Source organism: Schistocerca serialis, chromosome 1, assembly GCF_023864345.2.
Source record: "Schistocerca serialis cubense isolate TAMUIC-IGC-003099 chromosome 1, iqSchSeri2.2, whole genome shotgun sequence".
NCBI classification, from domain to species: Eukaryota; Metazoa; Arthropoda; class Insecta; order Orthoptera; family Acrididae; genus Schistocerca; species Schistocerca serialis.
In genome coordinates, this window is record NC_064638.1 from 766,393,045 (window position 1) to 766,412,183 (window position 19,139).

A 19,139-nucleotide genomic window follows, 5' to 3' on the forward strand; every position below is an offset into this window, starting at 1 on the left:
GACCTTTTGCACAGTTAAATAACAGTGCTAAATAAAGCAATACATGTTTCGGCATGACAAGTCTGACCATTCCCTTGTTAGTGCTTCCCTCATTGTCCATGGTATAGGGTATGAAGTAGAACAAAAAGTTACGTGAGGGCATACTTCCATTTTGTACATACAGTCCATAATGATACCTGGTCTTTTTTCAAATACGTGTATATAAGCAAGCGTCAGTTCCCTAAGTTCCACTTGCTGTTCATGAGACAAGCACTTTGATTCACTTATCTTCATGTTTATTGTGTCGACATTTACCTATTCTGCTGCCGACTGTTCGCTGTTGTATGTGGTGATAAACATGACTGTGGGATTTACAATTGAACCTCAGTCATGAGTAACTTCAGTTTTACTTCTATCAGTACTTCCCCTGATTAGGTCTGTTGCAAAAATTGGTTATTTACTATGAAATGATATTTGCCCTTGCCTACATCAATTTGTACTTGGTATGTCCTAAATGTATCAATACCAATTAAACAGTCAACTATTAATTTCTCTACTATCAAAAAATTGCATTGCACAGAAAACTGTCCTAATTGGGTGGAAATTAAAGCTTGTATTTTGACTCCTTTCAATTTCTGACCAGTCACAGTTTGTACCTTGCAATTTTGCATTTGCGGTGTGGGTATATGCCCACATTTCTGCAGTTCTTGAAAGAATCCCTGTGCCATCAAATTAGTCATAGCACCTGTGTCAAGCACAATGGGTACATCAAGGTCAAATATTTTGGCTTTAATAGTAGATTGTACATTACCCGCTATCAAGTTTTCCTGTGTATCCCCATTCCTTTGGTACAGATTATCTTTCACATCACTACCTTGATCATGTCTGATGAAGCAGGTATTGATCAAGCTCGTACCCCACTCTCCCCCCAGGTCACAGAAGGGGGTTTTAATGTGACCGGTTCAAGTTCTCCGGCATCGCGATGGCATCGGTCTGTGGGTTAGGTGTAACTTGTACTATATGGACTGTTGGTGTTTGATCACACCAGTTAGTATCCTGTGAGGCTCTTGACTCAAATTCCCTTTGCATTTGCGTGTTATTCTGCATATGTGCATTACTTTGCTGGCCAAATTCTGCTGCCTGTGGATTATTCATCTGTCTGGTATTGTTTTGTGTTTGCCAAGCAATCAGCTGATTATTGCTGATAGCTTGTGTCTGTACATATTATACAGACTAGCCATACGCTACTTGCTGGTTGTAGTTATTTTTGTTAAATTTTTGTCCATTTCTTTTATATCCGCCCTTGAATGCGCAGCTTTTGCCATTGTCGTTGTGATTACCGTTACCATTACCATTACCATAGGTCTGTGTGGAGTAAGGTTGCCATCCGTTTTGTACTACGAATCCATTGTTTACTCGTTGGTCTGTAAATCCCTGTGGCACTATCTGTGTATTAACTGGCTTGGGTTGTACTGGTCTCTCTTCATATATAAAATCTATTGAATCCAGTAAGATAGTATTCGGTGTCGTGTTCCGGAATGGTAATGAGTTTTTCCCTGATGTGGGCAGGTAGATGGCTCTTTAAAATTTTCGGCACACCTACTTTAGATACCAGGTTAATCCAGTATCTGGTTTTATTCAAATATTTTTCAAAATAGTCCCTTTAGCTTCCATGTTCGCTACTGAATGGAGCTGGCTTGAATACTTTGTGTCTGAGCTTCCCCTTTATGGCCCCAGACCAATATTTACCCAGAAAGTCTCTTTCAAACTGTTCATAGTAGTGGCAACATTCCGCCATGTCCAAAACCCATAGCAGATCATCGCCCTGCGTGCAGCCAACAACTAATCTAACTTTCTGGGCTTCGGTCTAGGTATGAGGTAAAACATTTCAAAATGGGCTGATAAAGACCAAGGGGTTTGTTCCTTTCCTTTCAGAGGTAAATACCAGAAAATGTTGATGCCTAAGTAACCCTTCATCTGCAAGTAATATTGACAAACATGCCGCACTGTCAGTGATAGGCATGTTTATATTAGTTTGTGGCATAGCGCACGGCAGCTGCACTTGCTCGACAGGTACAACTGCCGGCAAGTGTTGTTACATTCTGCAACCTTCGCTGTATTCTTTCAAAGGGCTAGCCAGTGAAAGTATCTAACTTCTATAAAAGCATCGGTTTTTTTCTGTCAAATGTTGTTTTGGAATGTCAGTAGTTTTAGCAATACTGCCTTGTATCCTTTCCTCTGCTCCTTTAAACCTGAATCTATTTTAGCTAGAAACTGACTTTCTTTCTCTTATAGAGCTGCTTCTACTGTATCTACATAAATCTTACACTCTCATACAACCTTTCCAACAAGGGTGCTGCCCTTATCCAGCTTCAGTCTTTCAGTTATTTCCTTTACATCTGCAAAAATCTTATCTCTCTGTTTTTTGGTAAATTTTGACTCTAAACTTAACTGGTCCACTCTAAGACTTAACTTTTGTACTTCTGTAGGTAGGTTTTTTGCACACGCCTTGCAGCTTGCTGACTGCTTCCGTCACAATTTTTACCGACGCATCCACTTGGGATTGCATCTCCTGAATTTGAGAATATGCTTCACTAAGGTTTTGTAACTCACCTGGAAGTTGTTCCCATTTATCATCTATGAATGACACGCTTTCTATTAATGTATTTATATTGCAGGATATATCAGTAATTATTTCTTGTTTTAATTATTTTCCTAGCCCTGTCAACTTCCTAGATACACTCCTGGAAATTGAAATAAGAACACCGTGAATTCATTGTCCCAGGAAGGGGAAACTTTATTGACACATTCCTGGGGTCAGATACATCACATGATCACACTGACAGAACCACAGGCACATAGACACAGGCAACAGAGCATGCACAATGTCGGCACTAGTACAGTGTATATCCACCTTTCGCAGCAATGCATGCTGCTATTCTCCCATGGAGACGATCGTAGAGATGCTGAATGTAGTCCTGTGGAACGGCTTGCCATGCCTTTTTCAACTGGCGCCTCAGTTGGACCAGCGTTCGTGCTGGACGTGCAGACCGCGTGAGACGATGCTTCATCTAGTCCCAAACATGCTCAATGGGGGACAGATCCGGAGACCTTGCTGGCCAGGGTAGTTGACTTACACCTTCTAGAGCACGTTGGGTGGCACGGGATACATGCGGACGTGCATTGTCCTGTTGGAACAGCAAGTTCCCTTGCCGGTCTAGGAATGGTAGAACGATGGGTTCGATGACGGTTTGGATGTACCGTGCACTATTCAGTGTCCCCTCGACGATCACCAGTGGTGTACGGCCAGTGTAGGAGATCGCTCCGCACACCATGATGCCGGGTGTTGGCCCTGTGTGCCTCGGTCGTATGCAGTCCTGATTGTGGCGCTCACCTGCACGGCGCCAAACACGCATACGACCATCATTGGCACCAAGGCAGAAGCGACTCTCATCGCTGAAGACGACACGTCTCCATTCGTCCCTCCATTCACGCCTGTCGCGACACCACTGGAGGCGGGCTGCACGATGTTGGGGCGTGAGCGGAAGACGGCCTAACTGTGTGCAGGACCGTAGCCCAGCTTCATGGAGACGGTTGCGAATGGTCCTCGCCGATACCCCAGGAGCAACAGTGTCCCTAATTTGCTGGGAAGTGGCGGTGCGGTCCCCTACGGCACTGCGTAGGATCCTACGGTCTTGGCGTGCATCCGTGCGTCGCTGCGGTCCGGTCCCAGGTCGACGGGCACGTGCACCTTCCGCCGACCACTGGTGACAACATCGATGTACTGTGGAGACCTCACGCCCCACGTGTTGAGCAATTCGGCGGTACGTCCACCCGGCCTCCCGCATGCCCACTATACGCCCTCGCTCAAAGTCCGTCAACTGCACATACGGTTCACGTCCACGCTGTCGCGGCATGCTACCAGTGTTAAAGACTGCGATGGAGCTCCGTATGCCACGGCAAACTGGCTGACACTGACGGCGGCGGTGCACAAATGCTGCGCAGCTAGCGCCATTCGACGGCCAACACCGCGGTTCCTGGTGTGTCCGCTGTGCCGTGCGTGTGATCATTGCTTGTACAGCCCTCTCGCAGTGTCAGGAGCAAGTATGGTGGGTCTGACACACCGGTGTCAATGTGTTCTTTTTTCCATTTCCAGGAGTGTAGTTCATCAGATAATTCAGTGCGTATAGTTTTGCTCACCTCACTGAACTGTTGACTAATACTATTCTTGAAATCGTTAAATGCCTGATTTTGCTGTGTAAACTGTTGTCCTCTATTTTCCTCATGTTTTTTGAACTGCTGTGTCATACCCTTAAGTTGTTGTGTTTCACTTTCCTGTAGTTTCTGTTTTGTGAACTGTTGTGTTATTTGTTGCATGAGTTGTGTTAAATTGTGTGTCTCACTAGTAATTACATTGTTTTTATGAACTGTTTCCTGTTCTTGCAGTCACAATGTCGTGAGCAAATAATCAAAGGAATTTTCGCTGTTGCACCCATCGGTTTCGCTATTTGAAAAAATAGTTATATTACCAGTGTCATCATTTATTGATAGTGGGATGCCAACCTCATTGTTTTGGTTGCCATGGGCCAGTTCGCTAGTTGGCGTATTACCTTCAACTGTTGCCAAGCTCAGATTTCCGACATCTTGGCATATTGCATTTTGTAATGAATTTTCAACAATGACCAGTTCCTTTGACTCCATTGTGAATAGTTTTTAACAAAATTATGAATAAAATTTTTCAAAAATGAAATTCTTTCTGTTTTCGCACTTTAATTAAAGTAGATTTAGCTGTGTATTCACTAATGAACCTGGTTATTATCTGACACAGTCTTATAGTGACTTATCTTGCACTTTAATAATGACTTTGTACAAATTTTCATCTTTTCTGTGGAAATGCACTTTCCGTAAAGGATATTACTTGGAAGAAAAAGAGATTATCCACTGCCAGAGTGATGGCGCCAAGTGCCGCCATATAAGCATACAGCGTAGCAGCTTCCTACCTTTACTGCTGAAATCAGTATTCCTGGCTCGTCTCATTTGTAGGCAGAATTAATTTTAATATGCTGCTTAAATGGTTTTATCATTCCCAATCTCATGGGCATGTAACAAATACAATGAAAGTTTCCTTAGTTCCTTGTAACAATAATATGAATCATTTCTCAAAAATTTTTATCTCATCAATTGAAAGGTCTATTCATATTTCACTTGGCACCGTCATTTAAACGGTCGCCATTGAATAATGATGTGGAAATGGATTAATAATTGCGTGAATAATTGGAAAAATTGATTGGAAAGAATAGTTGAAAAAATTTTGAAGCCAATTTATGAATCTGTGCACAATTTTGGGTGAACTTTAGCTGATACCAATATCAACAGACCTTGTATCTCATTACATTCCAGGTCGATAAACATAAAAAATGATGAGGCAGGCTTTAAGGGAAAATAATGTTGTTACATAATTAGACTGAAAGTGACTTTTGATACTCTAAATTTTCTAGATGATGATGATTCAGACAAAAAAGGCGTAACTATAGTTTACAGTTACCACAGGAAGGATGATGAAATCCAACACAAGAGTACAGGGAACAAGAAAGAGGTTTGTGATTAAATGGCCCAGTAAAGGAATAGTGAAGAGCAGTGAGCACAGTAGGGAAGAGGGGACTGAGTGACGATTGGTGGAAATTGAATTGGTTCCCCAAGAAGTCTGGAGGTAATAAAATGTTGCTGGACCTGACAGTGTGGCAGATTTGACACAGAATGTAAAGAGAAATTAACCACTCTCTTCAAACAGTACAAATGATGCACCTCCACCAGATTAAAGTGAACAGCAAATAAGTATAGTGAGTCAGGATGCTATTAAATGCTATCAAAGTAACAACAGTAAAGTTATCCACAACTAAAATGTTGGTTTGAACACAGCAATGCTTTACTGGGCTTGGTTCTGTGGTATGATGTATTGTCTTCCTCTGCTCTTAGAATTGACGTACCTAGCAAATCATACAATTTTGTGTTGATTCTGAACCATAGTGCATAGTGCAACTTGGCACTTTTCCCCATTAAAAAATCATTGCTTGAGGAGAAAGAAGAAATAACTGTAGAAAAATAACTAGGGATTGAACCCCAGACTTTTGGTTGGCAATCTGGTACTTACCCCCTGCACAAATGAACTAATATCACAAGTAAAATTAATGATAAAAAGGCAAATATAATAGTAGGAGTATTGGGTTGATATTAGCAGCCTCAAATAAGTACTTATTATTTTGATTTAGGACTGGGCAGTAATGGTATTAATAGTCTTATACAATAATATTCTAGTTTTATAATTATCATATTATTTACCATACAGCCATGTTAAAACAATGAAAAGAATTTTGAGAGTCACTCTGTAATCATGTAGCACCCTAACATGCGAAACAGCAATCGCTAAATAATGATGTGATAATCTATACTTTCCTGGTATATAAATTCATAATATTCTTGTTTGATCTAAAGCCTAATCATACAGTTTTATTTTAACAGTCCAACTGGCTGCCATATTCAGGTAAGAAATCTGTTAGTTAAATATTTTCAGAAGTGACACCAAAGAGAAGCAATGTGTCTGTGAGAGAAATCGTTGCTCCTGCCCCATAATGCAGAGTGAAGGTACAGCACTCAAGTGATAAAAGCTGGCAGGTAACTGGAAAGTACTGTGGAGTAGCTGTCTCTGTTTTCCAAGTCAAAAACCATTGTTTTTTCATTCTTTTTTTCCCAAATAAAACAGGATTCCGCATTTCACTTAAAGGGTAGACCTTGTCCCTATTTATAATATTATCTGCCAGTCTAATTTCAATTGATTCCTTTAAGACAGAGCCCCAATAGTGAGATGAAGGAGCAGCTGTCTGTGCCTGTGCCTCGTCATCTGGCTAATATACGTTTTCACACAAGTTTATTTTGTCTGCCAGTTAAGATTAAAGCTGTACTTGGATCAGTTAAAGATGAACTAAGACTGCAGAAGTCAGGTGTTGACAGACTAAACATGGCATATAAAAATTAAGTAGTATGTTCATTAAGGACTGAGGAAGAAAGTGTTGTCAATGGTAACTTGTGTCTTCTACATCAGATTGTTCCAAGGCAGCCCCGTGGATCAGAGAACAGCTGCTGAGTTAAAACTGTTTAGGCCTCCATTTTCAGTTGTGCCAGGTACTGTTTCTTCAGAAATACGACTAGACCTAATAGATTTTCAAAACAGTACACTGCTCAAAGACAGATACTACAAAACCACGAATTTGGCAAGATTGTATTACAATCTTCTTGCAGAAGACTTTCCCAAATTACACAGTAATCAAGCTGACATCATATCTATGTTTGGATCAACATATGCTTGTGAATGACTTGTTTTCTGTAATGAAGAGAGTAAAAACTGCAGGAAGGTCCCAGCTATATGACCCAACACTTAAGAGTAGTCTGTGTCATACAGCAGCTCAAGGACTGACACTCAATATTTCATTAATCATGAATAAACAGAAATGTATTTCTCAAACTAAATAGAGTGTTCATATGTTTGTCTTATATTAATGTTTTTGTTTATATTCAGTCATCCTGTGTTACGTTGTACATGGTCTCCTCACTAGCCAGTGTTTTGTGCACAGTGCTGCATGTAAGCTGCTTGCCCAGCATTGTCCACCTGTGATGTTGCGCATGCGTGTGCAAGCTGTTTACTCGCTCCTGCACACCAGTGCCCATGGGAACCCATTGCTCAGAGCTGAGCTTTCTAGCTGGAACAGCATACTCTACACTATGCGCTTTTATCTACAAGTGTGTTTATCTGCTAAACTACATAAAATCTAAAACACAAATCCTCACAGTTTAGAAAAACAGAAACTGAAAATTAATTTGACTTCAAGACAAGTGACATAATCTGTTTGAGGCAGGCACTTTACAGTGTGATTCCTCAAGGGCAAAAATGAATAATGCAGGAGTCCTCGCTTTCATCATTTAATTAAGAAAAAATTATAATGTTAAAAGATCATAATGTTCTGTTTGACTTCCTTTACTTTTGTTTTCATTTTTGCCACAGTAACATATTTTTTCACAAAAGGTATCTGTTTTACAGTCTTCGTGTGCCATATTCGAATAACAGTACAGTGGGGATTTATTTATTTATTTATTTATTTTTTGGGGGGGGGGGGATTTCTTTAAAAAGTATGAAATAAGCAATTTTTTTTAAAATTTTGTGTCTAATTTTCTTGAGAACTTCAAACATGATTTTATCATTGCCCTTTGCAAGCCTATAGTACGTACTGGGTGGTCAGGAAGAGCCTGAAAAACTTGTAAGAGTGTTGTAGGGTAGGCTGGGCTGAGAAATTATTGTTAAGTAAAAAAATCAGTATGTTGTACTCTTTCCAAGTTAACTGGCATTGAAGTTAGTCAATCAGACCACTGCGTGCGAAAATTCAAGTGGCCCATCAAATACAAATAGTGTCAGTTGGTTCTCAAAGTGTAGATGATAGTGCACAAGACTGCTAAGTCTCTGGCTTAGGTTTGATTCTTACTACTGTTCTGTGTCCTATTTTTGTATCACCCTCATGTTTGTTTTGAGGAAACCAAATGAAAACATTTTGCAACACTGCCTTTGGCTGGCGTACTGCTGGAAATTGCACAAGCACAACAGGCCTAACTGCCTAATTTTAATGCTAATTAACTCAGAAATATCACAATGTATCTTTGTTTTCATAACAGTTATTTCTCAGCACAACCTATGCTAAAAAAAACCGTACAAGCTTTTTGCACTGTTTCTCACCGCCCTGTGTATTGCATAATACTGCTAATTTTTATCAGCAGCAGCTAAATAAGTACATTTCAAGTAAAAATTGGTGTTTGTGTGGTAATATAGGAACATTTTTTTATCTTCCAGTTAATTCTGATAATTAATCAATGACACTATTATCACATCTGATTTTTTTTCAGCGAGTATTGACATTTTATGTCACACTGTCTCACCAAAATCTGACTGTGAAGGAATCACTTCTTCACCCAGGTCATTCCAGTCACAGAGGAAACTGAAACGTAGCAGGAATGCTGTTGATGCAGCTGCATTGCTAGCCTCAGAATTAAAGATACTTTCATCACGACAGGAAAAAATATTGGAGGATCTAGAAAGAAGTATTGAAGAAGGTATATCCATTTTTTAGTTTTATGAAAGCTTAATCTATATAACTAAGCTGCAAAATAATGAATATTATGTTTTTACCATTTGTTCAATTTATTACCAGTTAAATCACGTTCATTGCATGGGATGTGTAAATATAACAATTTTTTTTTTATAAAAATGAAATGTATGAACTTTCTCTCTCTCTCTCTCTCTCTCGCACGCACACACTTTATTGTGTGTCTGTGGTGTGGGTGGATGGGGTGGGGGGGGAGGGGGGGGGGTTACAAGCCATTATGTTTCAGACATAGAGATCTTAACCAAATTGTTGTACCATCATTTGTTGGCAACTAATACAAATGAAAAATTATTGATGTAAAGAAACTTTGTTTTATCATTCATTTACATAATATCCCTTCAAGTATTCTAAGTGTGCTATTATTATCTGAAGATGTGTTCTAACAGTTTTAGAATTTTTCATACCTCATTAAATTTTTCTCATACTTCATTTTTATTCGCTCAAGTATATTATCTTTCATGTCTATTTTGTGCTTTGTTTGTACAATTAAATTTTGTGGTGATCTTTTATAATGATCGTACTGTATGTATATATTTACGTAGTGGTACAAACCTTCACATGGTTCTGTCCAAGATTTCTGATAATCCTCTTCCTGGCTCTGCCCTATAGTCTGACATTGATAAGTACATTTGCATATTTGATCCTTCCCATTACTTCCTGCTTCAATGTATTTCACAATTAAAATTGAGAAAATACAGCAATAATAATTTGGCCACAGAACAGGAACTGTTTCACTCTGGTGCCAGAACACTAAGAATACATCTTAAGATTTCTTGGTTAATGCTAATATCAGTTTCTGTGTTACGTGTTTCTACACATGATGCTAGTGAGAGATATGAATGCTATCAAGCTATATTAGTTTTTCTTAAATTTAAGTACTTTGTTGAGATTAGAATGAGATGCTTCAACATGCGAGAGAACAAAAATGTACATATTGTCCAGTTTAGAAATTGTAATTACAAAAAGGGAGTAAGCAAGGCTGGAAAAATACTGACTGCTACAAGAATTACAAGAAGGCAATAAAGAAGACTGGAAAAATACTGATGCTTCAACTTCTGCAGCCAAAGCCTTGTTTTGACATTAATAAGAAAGAGAGAGAGAGAGAGAGTCATGAAGAAGAATAAGAAAGAGAGAGAGAGAGAGAGTCATGAAGAAGAAAAGTGTGATAAATGAGAGGAGGAGGAGAAATTGAAGGAGAGTCACAAGAGGAGAAACAGAATAGTGTGACAGTTTCCAGAGGAATACAGTATTCTCTATAATTTGTTCACTTTTGTTTGTTTATGGGCTCAATACATCAGAATGAACAGGCATCAGAGGTCTCTGGGATAACCATCTTCATGCTTTCAGTGTTACTAACATATGTGACAAAATAAGGCGGTGAATCAATGAGAGCCTCAATACTGTGGTTGTTGAATGTGATTTATTGATTCCTAGCATTGTGTTTTAAGTATTTGGAGATTACATTCATTTCAATTTAAACAAATTATCGAAGCATATAATATATCTGTAGGTCTGTTTCAAATCAATCATTGCTCCAAATGAAGAACAAACACAGTCACCAGTTCTTAAGTTGTCAGCATTGTATGATGGAGGTGGCACATGCTCACACTGCTCCTACCTCCTCCCTCTGGCAGTCTGTGCAGAAGATTGGAGCGAATGTCCTGTGCTTCCTGCAACTTTCCTTGAAATATGAAAAATAGTTAATAAGTATGTCTTTGTGACAGATTTAGCCCTGTGATACTGACAAAGCAGAGATACAGTAATGATTAAAGGTATAGTGATTCATTATTTCATGGAATACTATCAGGTGTAATTATATACTTCTCTATCAGTTTTTTACTGTTTTTAATGGCACTGTTGTCGCTTGTACCAGTAAATATATAATTTTATAGTGACTGGCTTCAAGCACAACACATTCAAAGCATGCGTTTCATGTACTCGTATATAAATTAAAGATATTGCTACAACAAACAATGTAAAATCCAGGATGGAATAATGACAATATTATGAAAAGGATAGTTGCTACTCACCAAATAGTGGAGAGGCTGAGTCACAGAAGACTGGCAAACAAAGCTTTTGGCCAAACGAACCTTCATCAGAATAGACAACAAGCATGCGCGCGCGCAGGGGGACACACACACACACACACACACACACACACACACACACACACACACACACGTACGTAGTGTGTGTGTGTGTGTGTGTGTGTGTGTGTGTTGTCTGTTCTGATGGAGGCCTGTTCGGTCAAAAGCTTTGTTTGACAGTCTTTTTGCTGTGGCCATCTGTGACTCAGCATCTCCGTTATATGGTTTTGATTTACCTGCATGTTGGTAGCCAGGAAATCCAACATCTGGTCTGGCTGCCTATTTGTTTTAGCTCATTTAGCCTTACCCAGGGTGCACGTGTAGTACCCAGAGTGCACATTGTAGTATTCCACTATGGACACGACCTATTTTACACCCTGCGACCAGGTACTGGCCCTAACAACTTTCAGAGGCTGCCTTCCAAGGAAACGTGAAAGCATCTGTCACATTCATAGACCTAACTGTGGCATATGACACAGTGTGGAGAGAAGGGATGATATACAAATTGCTAAAAACAATCTGATGCCGAAAAACTGTAACTCTCATAAACACCACAATAAATAATAGATATTTCTACCTTCGATTGGGAGAAAATGTGAATAAGAAGAGGAAATTAAGTAATGGTCTACCACAGCCCTCCGTCTTAGCCCCCTTATTGTTCAATCTATATATCTCCGATCTACCCAATACCAGGTCAACAAAATTCTGTTATGCAGACGATATCACTCTTGCTTGTTGAACCCAGGATCTTGGATGAACGAGACAATCCTCACAGAAGATCTAGCCATTATGAGCGCCTATTTAGAAAGTGGCTACTTAAACCCAGTACAAGTAAAACTGAAGTACATACATTCCATCTGACAACCAAACAAGCTCAGAATGAAACTTAACGAAAAACACTCTTTGCCATAACAAGTACCCTAACTACCTTGGTGTCACCATTGACGACACTCTTTCATAAAGAAAACATCTTGAAAGTACTGCTGCCAAGATAAAAACTCATAACAATATTATTCAAAAATTGTGTGGAATGGAATGGTAAGCTTCAGCAGAAACCTTCCGCACATCATCCATTGCGCTGGTCTTCTCTAAAGCCGAGTATTGTGCCCCAGTGTGGCTAAATAGCTGCCACATCAACTTGGTCGAGCTCCAGTTGAATCAGTTAATAACACCGACTTATTGGTTCCCTCTGGCTGAGCAACATCTATCCACTAGCAACCTGCAGAAGTGAGGCCTTGCTTAGGGAATACGTGCTACAGCAGAACCTGGGATTACCCATACAGGAAGACATACCAAGTTTATGACAAAATAGACTCGGTTCAAGAAACCCACGTTCTACAGCATGCAGAAGAGCTAGATACCAGTAATACTGGGATGAAAGACCTGTGGAATCAGAGTTATCAACTTATTGACAATCCTGAAGAGTGTGAATGATTTGAAAAATATAATTGTGATACTGCTGGAAGAGAACTTGACAGGAAAGTGTGGGTCAAAATAAACAGAGCTCTCATGGGCATGGTCAGTGCGCAGACTCTTTTTACAAATGGGGTTCTACAGACTCTCCGGTTTATGACTGTGGGGCTCTGAAACAAGACAATCAAGCACATTACAGATTAATGCCTCTAGCGTTACTACCAGGGGAGTGGAGTGACCTCATGAAAGTTGATGATACGGCTCTTATATGGATTAGGATCTAGATTTTGACATGTAATTAGTTTTATACCTAGTTTTGGTATTTTCATATTCCTGTTATATATAGTATTGCTAATGTTATATACCTGTAATTTCAAACTGCATCTGAGCCATACAAATAAATAAAAATAAAAATCCGTTATATGGTGAGTGGCAACTATCCTTTTCATAATATTGTCAAAAATATTGCTACAAATAGTTGAAGCCTTACAGTGGTGAAACATTAGTGGATACTAAGACTGAGCTAAGGAAATTTTCCTTATAGTTGGTTATGTCCAATAATATTCTTTCTTTATTTGAAAAACACCAGCCTTTTTGTATAATTTTGTGTAAGACCTTGAAGATGTAATTTAAAAGTACCCTTGAACAATTAAGAAGACAGAACCAAAAAGTGGCTCACTGAATCATTAGAAAAGGACAAGACAGGAGAGGAAAACAGGAAATTTAATTGATAATTGTAATTATCTGTTCAGAGAATTTTATACTTGAGCACCAGGGAAAAAAGAAATTAAAAATAGATGAGCTGTAACAGCTTTAAAAGTACATTGAGTGAGTATTTAAAACATATTTATATATGATTATATAATGTTAAAGCTGAATCAATTTTTGTTGTTGTCATGTTTAACGTTTTGCCCTACAAAAAGGGAAAAAGGAAACAAACTACTCGCTTCATTCACAATTTCTGTTCCATGTTGAAAGATTGAAGTAATGATACCTCTATATTAATTACATTTTTCTTTGTATTGGTGAAGAGTTTATATCATGGATTGCTCAATATTTGCCTCTCTCTTTTCTCTCATCAGATCATTTTTAGTTGAAAATATTGCCATAAAAATTATACACTGATCCTTTTAATTATTGCCACATTTCAAACTCTGCATATAATTTCACAAATATGACAGCTAATGCTTCAAGAGAATCCATGTTAATTAATAACAAATAAAGATATTATTATGACAGATTAATTTTGAATATTTAAACTGGAACCAGTGTCACCTTACAATTTTCCAGGGTGCCTTACTGCCTCAAGAGTACATCTGCCCTGGGTGTATTCAATGAAATTTCCCTACCTTTCTTACTCATTAATTGGTATAAGGGATGTACCTTTCCATAAAAGACAAATTATCACTGACAAAAATATGATTGCACGGAAGACTAGAACAAAGGAAACATTAGCTTCAACAATGGCATTAAAGCTGCTGCTTCTCTACAGCACTGTTAACTTTATCCAAAATGGTACCATTTCTGCCAGTTTGGGTGTAGGAAGCTGAGAGGACAATGTGTTTTTGTTATTCAGTTTGCTATATTGTCACCACTGTGAAAGCTGTATATTGTGGCAATCAATAATGGGTGAAAATCACAGCCGTAACGGTGTTGAGAAACATGGATCTGCATGTTCACTCTTCAATATGCATCACATGGACAATACGACACTAATTTTAAGTTAATTGTGATTCATCAAGCAGAGGCACAAATAATATGCAATATGGAGAAAATTTGAGGTCACAGAAGTGAATCTTCATGTGTGGTGTCAGGTGAAGAAGATATTAAAGAATATTAGTTATGTATGACAAAATTTCAGGTGACTAAAGCATAGAATGTTTCATGAATTGTGCAGCAGGTTGTTCAGTATATGCAAGATAAACACAACGCAGTCTTCCCACGTACTTGAGAAATTCTCCAAGTGAACATATTGGACATGAGGAGGAATTTTCCAACTGCATGCATCAGCAGCAAATTCCAGTGACTTTGATAAAAACAGGCTTGCAAATCAGCATCATGTAATCAATCTCGCGTCAACGCTGGCAATGCTCATCAGGTGCCTGTTTACTTTCATGTCAATGACGACGGTGGTGGTGGTGGTGGTGGTGGTGGTGGTGGTGATGGATGTGATGATGATGATAGCAAGCAAAAAAACAGTGAAAATAAAAATTAGTGTAAAGCACTTCATTTGTTTATTCTTGTATTATCAAAATATAGACATCAATAAATGGCATCAGATTAGAATAGATATAGTGGTAACTTCTAGGCTGGTATCTTATATCAATAAAGCAGTTTGTAAGTAATGATCAGTTAGAATAAGACAAAATTTTCTCAAGTAGCCTATTTAAAAGGGTGGGGAGGATCATCTTACATTCAGAGACATCTTATAATCAGGTGAATATGGTATTCAGAAATCATAAGCATCTTCTTATCACACACAACCCAAATCATTAGAGATCAGCCCATCCCATATAAAATAATCCATTTTTCACTTTCTCCATGGTTGTTTCTACTCAAATCACTTTTATTCCTTGGAAAACTACACCTAAGCTGATAGTTTTCTCACTACATTCAGAATTCTTTGTTAGATTCATTGCTACAGTTGTTGTACAAGACACTAAGTAACAAAGGTAACAAAGTACATTCTTAGCAGTGTTGCAATCTGTCAAGAATTTTCTGTCAAACTTTCATTTTCTTGGATGTATCAAGGAGATAATATGCAATCTTCCTCAACTATTATTCCTGTTAGTCATTTATTTTCCACCCTGGAGTCTGAATCTATGGATTTCACTATAATCACAACAATGCTGATCATTTGCACACCCAATCAACCACATAACAAACAGCGATTGGCATTCACCCTTTTGGGTTTATTTGAGTCAGCTCATAGAGCCTTATCCCCTTTTGTCAGTGGGAAAATTTTTTATTTCTAGATGCCACAGGGAACGCATTCAAAAATCAACTTATGATTCATTCAGAAATCAAATTGGAATCTGTTCAAAAATGTTCTAAAACCAACTGAGATGGTTTTCAGAATTATATGAACAATTGATAGACCAACATGTGCTGGATGCTAGGCACTTTGTGAAACAAGGCTTTTTCTTCAAGAATATGGATTTGACGCCCCCTGGAACTGCCCCCATGTCAGTATCCATGGCAGACCAAACCTCATTTGAAACTTCCTGGCCGATTAAAACTGTGTGCCGGACCGAGACTCGAACTCGGGGCCTTTGCCTTTCGCGGGTTAGTGCTCTACCAACTGAGCTACCCAAGCACAACTCATGCCCCGTCCTCACAGCTTTACTTCTGCCAGTACGTCGTCTCCTACCTTCCAAACTTTACAGAAGCTCTCCTGCGAACCTTGCAGAACTAGCACTCCTGAAAGAAAGGATATCTTTGTCATTCTGGAAACATCCCCGAGGCTGTGGCTAAGCCCTGTCTCCGCAATATCCTTCTGCACTGGCAGAAGTAAAGCTGTGAGGACAGGGCGTGAGTTGTGCTTGGGTAGCTCAGTTGGTAGAGCACTTGCCCGTGAAAGGCAAAGGTCCCGAGTTTGAGTCTCAGTACGGCACACAGTTTTAATCTGCCAGGAAGATTCATATGAGCGCACACTCCGCTGCAGAATGAAAATCTCATTCTACAAACGTCATTTGTTTATGCATTCTGAATGGCCTTGGATATGCCAGTGCAAGGACACATTCTGCAATGCAACTGAACATGATTTCAAACAGTGTGTTGAGGAAGCTTGTCACTCCATGATGCAGCACTTTACATCTCATACGCAGATTACTGAGAAGGAACATTGAGTTGTGCAGTTAGGAGAAAGAGCGCTTGTTGGGACACCTCAAGTAGCTCAGTTCTTCGTACGTAGACTAATTACAATGATTCCAGTTTTAGAAAATTGTCTTCTTCCACAGACATTCTGTAAATGATTTTGCAGGTGCCTTTTCTGTAAGTTTTTCTTAAGTTTTAATCATTTCTGTTGATACACCATTATCCATTCCTTTCTTCATTCCTCAAATGGGTTTCCACACCTCATTAATTCCGTTGTTACCTATCTTGGTTCTGATTCATCTCTTCAACTATACTAACATCTAAAAGAATCTTGGTATGTCTGCACAATTTTTGTTCTGTTATTAGCTGTTGCACCACCTTAACTGCTGAAGTTTGATGTTTACTCAGTGTATGTTTCTGCTTTGTTTTTGCTTAATACTCTTGTTATTTTCAGTTCTCTCCCTTAATCATTTTAATTGACCATTTTCAGTTTCTCTTAAAACCATTTACAAATAATTTTATTTGCCTCACCATATTCTGCCATGATCCTACTATTGTCTGCTTATATTCCCTTAAATGGTTGCATTCTTCCATTTGCATTCTTCTGTTCTTTTCTTTCGCTTTTGTCGTATTTGAAACATCTATTGCTGTTGCCACAAGTATCTTTCTTAAATAACTGCTGCTTTTGCCTCTGTCCATATAATCCAGGATGCTTATGTGGTTGGTTAATTTTTCTGTTATACTTCCTCATTATCATAATCTGTGTTTCTGACTTCTTGTTTGATATGTTTTTTCCTTAAATCTTTGTTTTCTTCTCAGGTTCTTAGTAGTTACATTACATTAATACTTGTGCCATAGATCATGAATATGACCTTTCATAATGATGTGGAACGTGTCAGTTTGATGTAAGTTTTCTTTACACTTTTTTGTACAATTACTACTACATCTCTAAAAATTCATCTGTTGAACTGAAGGAGTTGTCATTCAGAAATTCATTTACTTTATTTTTTAATGCTGGTTTGTTATTGTCATACTTTTAATACTATTTGTAAGTGAACAAAGATTTTTGTGGCAGCATAATTTGTCCCTTTATGTGCCAAAGTAAGATTTAACCCACAATAGTGAAGATCATCCTTTCTTATAGTGTTGTATATATGCACTTTGCTATTATATTTGAAATGGGATGGGTTATTAATAACAGATTCATTAGTGAATATATGTATTGTGAAGGTACTGTGAATATCCAAGGTCCTTAAATAAATATCTGCAAGGTTATCTTGGGTGGGCTCCAGCTGTTATTCTGATTACATGCTTTTGTGCAATGAATACTTTCTCCCATAGTGATAAATTACCCCAAAATATGTACCAAACAAAAGTAGGTACAGAAGGTAATTTAGTGATATGTTTATCTCCAAAATTTGCAATAATAGCACAAGTAGCTGAACCTAAACGTTTCAGCAGATCATCAGTGTAAGAAAGGAGAGGCACACAGCAGTCAATTGCAATTCCATTAGTTTTTATTTTGTTTGCAAATATAGATTTTGACTGTAAATAGCCATCTTCAGTACCAGCTAATTATAGTGGCTCCCACAGTTTCTTATGGATTCCAAATCCCAATGTATCTCAGCATTTTTCCATTCATTGTTTCTGGACTGGTCTTTGATTAACCATGTTTGCTTTCATTGGCCCAACTTCTCTGCCATTAAAGTTCTTCTGTATGTATGTAGTGTAATCATCTGAATATATTTATGCTTCATATATTTTCATATGTAGGTTCTGTAGTTGCCCAAGTTAAAGAACATGTTTCAATGGTGTTAGCATTTTCTCAAAATTTAATGAGAGTTAATTTGCAGAGAACCACTTAACAGTTTTCTGAAAGACATTATTTACAATTTCCTCAGCTAATTCATGTTTGTTGGGTGTAATTACTGTATTCGTGTCATCAGGAAAAAGACCTAGCTTTGCATTTTCATGAATATTGGCTGACAAGTCATTAAAACATACATTAAGAACAATAAGAGATCCAGACTTAACCCTATGGAACACCATTCTTGGTGCCTCCCCAGTTGGAGGACTCTGCTGTCTATCTGTATTGTTAATTTCAACCTTCAAGTCAATAATCAGTTGTAATTGTAAATTGGTTTGGAACAGTCCCATAGTGGACATTTTAGTTTCTACTTATATGGAAAGAACAGACAACATGATGACCTGCAGCCGTCTAGAACGAAATTAGAATTATATTAATACCTTCAGCTGCTAACGGGCATTGATATATATCAACGGGGACAGGTGAAAAAGTGTGCCCTGACCGCGACTCGAACCTGGGATCTCATGCTTACATGGCAGATGCTCTATCCATCTAAGCCACCGAGGGCACAGAGGATAGCACGACTTCAGGGACTATCTCGTGCATGCTTCCCGCGAGACCCACATTCTCATCTTGTATGTCCACACACCACATTTGTAGTGTTCCACCCCAACCCAACACACTTACTACTCATGCAAGACATTCTTTCTAAGTCCCGTAAGAGTTCGGGGAATATGTGTGCATCCGCACAGAAGGAGGAAGTCATGGTTGGTGTTGCCAGAACTATATACTTATGGTGTCTGTTCTTTTGGACACCATATCCCTATATGC

General features: G+C 38.5%; 1 protein-coding gene across 2 annotated transcripts in view; it reads left to right on the forward strand.

Moving 5' to 3' along the window:
- Positions 1–19,139, forward strand: part of LOC126482366 (germinal-center associated nuclear protein-like) — a 166,238-nt gene that overhangs the window by 146,267 nt on the left and 832 nt on the right. Inside the window, exons 13-14 of one of the 2 annotated variants that reach the window (XM_050106455.1) lie at positions 8,926–9,132; positions 13,438–13,513. In XM_050106455.1, the coding sequence (XP_049962412.1) occupies positions 8,926–9,132; positions 13,438–13,493 (263 nt within the window). In that variant the 3' untranslated portion in view covers positions 13,494–13,513. The remainder of the gene's footprint in view (positions 1–8,925; positions 9,133–13,437; positions 13,514–19,139) is intronic. The other variant, XM_050106462.1, reaches the window with a different exon arrangement.